The sequence below is a fragment of the Tamandua tetradactyla genome, chromosome 2, assembly GCF_023851605.1.
Source record: "Tamandua tetradactyla isolate mTamTet1 chromosome 2, mTamTet1.pri, whole genome shotgun sequence".
NCBI lineage: Eukaryota > Metazoa > Chordata > Mammalia > Pilosa > Myrmecophagidae > Tamandua > Tamandua tetradactyla.
Window position 1 is genome coordinate 203618736 of NC_135328.1, and position 7561 is coordinate 203626296.

The 7561-nt window shown below is 57.0% G+C and overlaps 1 protein-coding gene across 3 annotated transcripts in view; it reads right to left on the reverse strand.

Moving 5' to 3' along the window:
* EPHB2 (EPH receptor B2) overlaps positions 1-5640 on the reverse strand; it is a 185043-nt gene extending 179403 nt beyond the window's left edge. For 2 of the 3 annotated variants that reach the window (XM_077150912.1, XM_077150913.1), the window contains exon 1: positions 5549-5640. In XM_077150912.1, coding sequence (XP_077007027.1) covers positions 5549-5609 — 61 coding nt within the window. In that variant the 5' untranslated portion in view covers positions 5610-5640. The remainder of the gene's footprint in view (positions 1-5548) is intronic. The other variant, XM_077150911.1, reaches the window with a different exon arrangement.
* Positions 5641-7561: the final 1921 nt, after the last annotated feature.

Sequence of the window (7561 nt, forward strand, 5' to 3'; positions counted from 1 at the left end):
CCAGCTCCAAAGCCAATCCATCATCCCAGGTCTGAAGCAGTTTATGGAGCTCTGATGGAGTGGAACCAAAGTCCCTAGGAAGGAACCTCACGGGAGGGTCTGGGGCCACAACAGGGCAGAGGTGGTGGTAGGGGCACAAATCTAGGACCCCAGAGGTGAGAGAAGCAAGGCCTCACTGCGTGTGCAGGGTAGGCTCATGCCTTCCCAAGTGTTTTGGAATCATCTGAGAGCTAAGGGCCTTCTCCTCAGGGAAATCCACATTAACACTATCAAATGTTTTATTAGAATATCAGGGTACCCACAGATCCCCAGGATTCAGATCTATGCACCCCAATGGTGAGCCTCTCTGGTCTGAGAACCCCAGAATTTTTGCCTGCAGGGGCTCTGGAGATGGAAGCAGTGCTGGAGTTCTGAGCACAGTCCCCCTTATGGGGGAGTATCCCAAGAATGGGGGAAGTTGGGGGCCCATGGGGTGGACCAGGGGAAATAGGGAGGGCTGATCTGCTGCCCAGACAACCCAAGTGCCAAAAAAGGGGGTCATATCAGGACACAGCCCTCACTGACCACACCCCCAGGTGCTCCAAGGAGCCTCAGAGGGGCCGCAACCAGCATTGAATGACCCCGGGTGTGTGCCTGATATTTTATGTGAATGTTGTGTCCAGGGCAACCCCTAAGAGAACTGAAGTCCAGAGAGGCTAAGCCCCTCACCCCAGAGTACACAGTGCACGGCGCTGGGATTTGAACCCAGAGCTGTTTGCCTGGAAGGCCGGGCCCTTTCTCTACCTCACACGCTGTGTGTGAGCTTGCTGACCTGGTTCCCACACAGGGTCCACTCCCTTCCCCGCCCAGCCACTGGGCGGGAAAAAGTGGCTGGTGACTCTTTTAAAATAAATGGCTGGATGGACAAATGAATGAACAAGTTAACTTGCTTTTGAATTCTACAGCATTTGGGTTTTAAATCTAAGCCGTGATTTCTTGGCTAAAATGGATACATGAAAGGAGCTTCCTTTAAAAATGAGAAGCAGGAGAAACAAACATAAAAGGAAAACCAATTCCAAATTAATCCTGCTGAAGGTCGCTGAGTCTTAGATAGGTAATGCCTGAGTGGCGGGCCCAGAAGAGGGCTGGGGTAGGAGCGGGAGAGATAAGAAGGGGGGCAGGGCAGGCAGGCTCCCCGCTTCCACTCATCCCAAGGGGGACTTGTCACTTCCCAGCTCTTGCTCAAGCATCACCCTTTGGAAAGAGTTCCTTGATCTCCCTAGATGGACAGACTCTCTCCTCCACTGTTCGCTGGACACTGGCCACACAGAACAATTATTTCATTCATAGGCTCAAGGCTCCTTTGCCGACGATGTCACTGAGTTCCTGAGCATTGCCACGGGCAGGGCATGGTTCTAGGTGCTGAGGATGCCATGGGGAACATCACAGAAATAAACCTCTGCCTCTGGAGTTTTCAGCCAAGTGGGCAAGGCAAATACCAAAACAAGGAAACTTATAAGTCTTTAGTACCATTTCAGGTGGCACAAGTGCTATGAAATAGCCACAGCAGGTAGGGGGGATAGAAAGTGGCAAAACTGGGGTCTGTTTTAGATGAGGCAATCAAGGAAGGTCTATGGGCAGGTGGCAGAGGCTGTCGTACCATAACTGCGGATGCAAAATGAGCCAGATGGGTCTCTGCCCTCAAGAAGTTCACAGTTTAGTAGGGGACAGACAAAATGGCCTTATCTTGACTGGGCAGACAGAAACTGGCTCCTCTGAACACCCATATGCACTGGCAGTCAGCAATGTTTCCAAATGCAAATATGGCCAGGTCACTCAATGGCTCAAGAACCTTCAGTGGCTCCCTACTACCCTCAGCAGTAAGTCCAAACTCCTCAGCCTTCCACCCTAGCCCTTCAGGACCTGACCCATTTTCTGCTTCCCTTCCCATAGCTGCCCCCCACACACTCAACCCCCTCAGACACACCCAAATAAGTGAGTACCATGTCTCTAGGTTTTTACACTTACTGCTTCCTTTTCCAGGCAAAGTTCTCCTCATTTTCCGAGACCCAAAGTCAATCTCTTCAACTTTTTTTTTTTTAATTTTCATTTACAAACACTTGATATTTACCAAGCAAATCTCTCCCCTCCCTCTCCCCATCCCCTGGTGACCTCTAATCTAATTTCTACCTCTGCAAATTTGCTAATTCTAGACATCTCATATAAATGACATCATATAATATTTGTCCTTATGTGCCCTGCTTATTTCACAGGGCATAATGTTTTCAAGGTTCATCTGTATTGCAGAATATCTCAGGACTTCATTCTTTTTTATGCTGACAACCTCCTGAACTTTTGAGAACACAATTCATTAGTGTGACAGGTGGCCCAGAAAGTTTCATTGCAGTGGGTGGGGGAAAGAATGTGTAATGAGAAAACGAGGCAAAGCATAAAGTCATAAAAGACGAAGTAACACTCCTCTATCCAAAACCACCTCTGCTGCCCCAGACAGCATCCTCCTGGCAGGACCCTGGGCCAAATTTATCACATGAGACCTTGTCAACTGTCGGCTTGTCCCCTGCTTCCCTGTGCAGGTAGGACTCAGCACCACATCAAGCCATGAGTATTTGGAACTCAAGTGAACAAATGCACAGAGGAGCTCAATTTTCCTGGACCTCAACCTTGGGATTCCATCTAGTGGCTGGTCTGTCACTGGCCTCTTCTCCTGATGGATACATCCCCAGGGCACTTCTATGCCCCTCTAAGTCCCCCACTCCAGATGCTCCCTTGGGGGTCCTACATCTCATGGTTTTAAGGGGGGCACTAAGTTCATCACCCTAACCCAGGAGTTGCCCTCACATACTCACGTGTCCTTTCTCCTTTCACACTCCACAGGCTGGAGATGGGAATTTCTGTTACCACGGGATATAAGGAGGGAAAAGGCAGGGTGAGGGGAGCGCCACGGGTCTCTGGATGCTGAGAGCCTCAGGTGCTGCTCTCCCACCATTCCAAGGCTCAGCCCTGTTTCCATAGGCCGGACTGCTCCCAGGAGGTCCCAGATCTCTTCTGGGAAAGCTCCGGGGAGCACAGCCCATCCCATCCTCCACCCTCCAGAGGCCACGCACAACTCTTCAAGGGGGACTTTTCCCAGTCATTACCTGGTCTGGTCCTCACAGACACCCCTGTGAGATCAGGAGGCATGCTATGATCACCCACATTTGAGAGATGAGGAAACAGGCTTGGAGTGGAAAAGTAGGGTTTTAGCTAAACCATTTTACATGTGGGGAAATTGAGGCTCCTCTAGGGAAAGGAGCTGGGCCAGGGTTCTGCAGTATTCCAACATCCACCTCACATCATCCCCCTATCTATTTGGCGAACTCCTTATTCGCCTCTAATGGACTAGATTCCTTAGCATCCAGGGGCAGATGACAAGCCTGAAGCAAAGCGTGGGGTGCCTGCTGCAGCCCTGCTCTCATCCTCTTGCGGCTTCCCTTGCCCACCCTGCCGCCAGGTGGTAGCCATGTTCCACTTCCCGTGACGTCAGCAGTCGGCTAACCTTGTGTGTCCAGAGTCCAGGGCCCAGCCTGGCCACAGCCCACCAGATTCCAGCCACCCTTGCCCCAGCTGAGGCTGGACAGACATGGCCCTTCGATCTACCTCACAGTAATTAAAAACAGACTCAGGCCACTTTCATGGCAGGAGGGGCCGATTTTCTTCCCCTCCAGTACTGCTGACTACAACCTAAATAGCAATATTTATGCCAAGCTCCCCATAATATTGTAAACATCCCAATGTATAACGGGCCAATGCATGAGTCATTTCCCTAAAGCCAGAGTTAATAAGTGGTACCTCAGCCATATTCCAGGGACCTCCTGCCAGCAGCGGGGCCCCAGGGCTGCCCTCCACACTCAGGGCCCATGGTACCCCCAGTGCCCCAGTGGCCCCACTCTGGGAAACTGCAAGCAGCCGCCAAATCCTCCAGGAGCCAGAGGACAGCTGCCTTGGTGTCAGAAACTGTGGCTGCCATCCAGGGACACCGTCCAGTCCACCCCACCCCAGACTGCAGTCACTACAGCACTCATTACAGAGAAAGAAACCCAACTTAAAGCACAGCATCCCCAGCATGCCATTCCCAGAGGCTGCAGGCACCTTGCCTGGTCAGATCAGCTTTTGGGAGCTGCAAGAAGGGGAGGTGCTCTTCACCACCCCAAAATGTCTCAAGATGGAGAAGAATTGAAGGTACATATGCTTCACTTCTCAGCCCACAGTGGTAGAGTCCTGGGAAGGGACAACCTGTTTAAGGTCAGAAGACCCAGCAAAGTGATTCTGAATTCTCAGACCAGCGTTCTTTTTTATCATCCAATGGCCACGGAGGAGACAGTTGGCTTTTCTGAGCCTCAATTTTCCCATCTGTTAAAAGGGAATAAGAATCATACACGCCTGGCTACCTTGCAAGATTTATTTTGAGAATCCAACAAAATTGTGGGCGGGAAAGCACTTTGAGAAGCTTAAAGTAGCTTGTCAACTGTGCAGCACATTGCAAACCAGAGAGCTGCGTACAGTAAAAAGTACTTCATAAACTGTAAAGCGGTGTGTAAACTGCAAAGCACAATGCATATGAGAACCAGCGTTCATATTCATTTCTCGCCCAGCACGCTGATCATTCCTGGTGGATACACCCAGACCCCACTAACTTTTCTCCACAGCAAGCTAGCTTAGAGTCCTGGCAGCCACGCCTGGCCCCTGAGGGTCGAGTGGTACCAACACGCATGGGCCACGGTGAGGGTCCCAGCGACCCCGGCCAAGGCCAACACATGGCAAGAGCATCTGGTCCGGCCCTGGCGGCAGCTGGAGAGTTCCCGGGGCTCCAGCGGCCACGCTGAGCTTTGCCGCCTGCGGGGCGGTGGCCGGCAGGGGTGCCCGGAGACCCCGCGCAACCGAGAGATGCCCACGGACTCAAACTCCCTCCCAACCGCAGTCCTCCCGGGGAGGGGACCCCATTGTATGCCGCGGGAGATGGGCAGGCACCGGCGAGGGGTTGGCGGCGCGGACACTTCCACTCTGCCGTCTCAGCTCTCCCGGGCGTCGGGCCCCATCCCGGGGGCGCGGACTCGAGCCCCCACCCCGGCCAGCCGCGCTGCCTCCCTCCCGCTTCTCATTACCAAACTTTCCAGCCCCCAAAGCGCCCCCAACCCCCGAGAGCCTCGCGCCCCTCCACCCGTGCCGAGCAAGGCCAGGCAGGCGGGAGGTGGTAGTGCCCGGGTCGGCGGCGGCGAGCGCGCGTGGGCAGCCCCGGGCCCTGGGCGGCGCTCGCCCGGCTGGCTACAAAGCCTCGGCAAGATGGTCCCTTCGCCTCCTCCTGGCACAGTCAATCAGCGCCCGCCGCTCTCCGGGCGCCCGCGGGGCCCGCGCCTCCCAGCGCGGCCGGACACACCTCCCCGCGGCCACCTGCTCCCGGCGCGAGCCCCGGGGCAAACTTTGCGGGCCGCGGGGCGGAGGTGGGCGCCGGCAGCCGCCCGTGCCCGGCCGCTCCCCGCCCCCACCGCCCGCCCGCCGCCCGCCCGCTCACCTTCCACGGCGGCGAGCAGCGGCAGCAGCAGCAGCGCGGCCCCCAGCCTCCGCAGGGCCATGGCTGCGCTTCCCGGGGCCTCGGGCCGCGGCGCCGCGGGGCCGGGGCGGCCCGGGCGGGAGCGCGCGCCCCGGGCTCGGGGGGCCGGGGGGAGCGGCGAGGCGCGGCGCACACACAGCCGCCGCCACCGCGCAGCCAGCAGAATGAGCCATCCAGCCCGGGCAGAACGGGGACCCGGGCTCCGCCAGCGCTGGGCATGGCCCACCTGCGCCGCAGCGCGGGGGGAGCCCAGCCGGGCCGCCGCCCCCCACGTACGCCCAGGACCCCAGCGGACCCGCCGCGCACCGCGAGTCCCGACCTTCCCTTCCCGGTAGGGTTACCCCGGGGCAACGCTGGCGCCGGAGCGCGGAGACCTCTTGCGCCCGGGCGATGGAGATCCCCGGCTCCCCCCGCGCAGCAGTGGTCTCTCCCGGCGCTGTGGCTCCTCCAGATAAAGCAGCGATTTCAACCCAAATGTTTCTCAATTTTTATTGAATGCTGCAAAGCCGGAGAGCGTCTGGCGCGGCTGACAGGGGCAGAGAGAGGGGACCCGGGGGGAGCGCGGGAGAAGGGGCTATCCAAAGCGAGGGCCGGTCCTACCTGTCAGGACCCCCTCGCCTCAGCCCTGCCACCCTGGTCCCTGCGGCTCCGAAAGGGACTGAACTGCAATGAATGAAGGAAAAAAAAAAAAAGGAGGGGGGTGAGAGCGGGGAACAAAACAGGCGGCTTTCCCAGGCACTAGGGCTGGGCTGGGGCCTCCGCCAGGAAGAGTGGGCCTTGGAGCTAACCCGAGGGCTTGGGGTTGGGGCGGGGGATTGTCGTTCTGGCAGGGGACCCGGCCCTGGCTGGCACAACCCGGGCCTCTCCTCCCGCCTTGTTGTTCTGAGCAAGCCCACGAGCCCCTCCCTGCAGACCCTTCTGTTTGTACGTTGAATATCTCTTCCCGGGTTGTTCTTGCTCCCCGTGTAGTTGGGAGGTAGAAAGTGGAGGAGGCCGACTCGGGGGGGGGGGGACCTGGGGGATCCCCCAGTATTGTGGAATGGACCTGCCTGTGCAGTCATGGATCTGTGTCTTCAGGGAGGACACAACCCCTTGTTCTGTCTCCGTGGCCCTGCTCTGACAGCCTTCATCACCATTATCATTAACAGGCTTTGCTGAGACCTGCTGGGTGGTGGGCTGCGAGGGCAGGCAGTGAGGAGGGGTGGAGAAGGGACCTGGCGCAGCTGGGGGGTGGGGGTGCGGGGCCTGTGAGAATCACCCCGGCAGGCCCCTGGCTTCTGGGAGCTGTGATCCTGACAGGCCAGACTTGCCGGCAGCATCCCACTCTGCCGGGTGGGTGCAGGAGCCCAGCGGAGGTACAGGTGGCTTAAGACAAGTCATCCAGTCTTCTCATGACCCTTTATCTCACAAGCTAAAGAAATGTCCCAGCAATCTGCTCCCTCCAAAGCCTGCCCTAGAGCCCCTACCAAGAAAGCGGCACCACAAACTCTGAGGTCCAATCTCGGGTTTGGAAAATTGGGTCACCTTTTGAAGTTCCAAGAGTCCAACCGAAATGGGTGTGATCCTGGAAGACCACCTGGGGGAGGTGGGCCTCACAGGCTGGGAAGGACTGCCTGGGAAGTGAGCAGGGAGAGGGGCAACCAGGGGAGATTTTCCTATTTTATGCCTACAGATGCCTCACGGGGGTCAAGATCTACTGGGGCAGGTCTGGCCTTTATTTCCTGCTTGTCATAGGGGGTAATTAACAGACCTTTCAGGGGACCCAGGGTTTGAGGGATCCTGAGCCATTCCCATTCTGGGGCCAGCACTCCTTCTGAGCGGAGCTGCTCCAGATCCTCAGGGGAGCATCTTGGTGGAAGGACTGCACCAGCCTTTGCACAGGCAGGTGCCACATCCCTTCCCAATTCAAGAAATATTTCTTGAGCACCTGTTACGTGCTGGGCAGGTTCAGCTCTTCTGCTCAGTTTCTCAGTT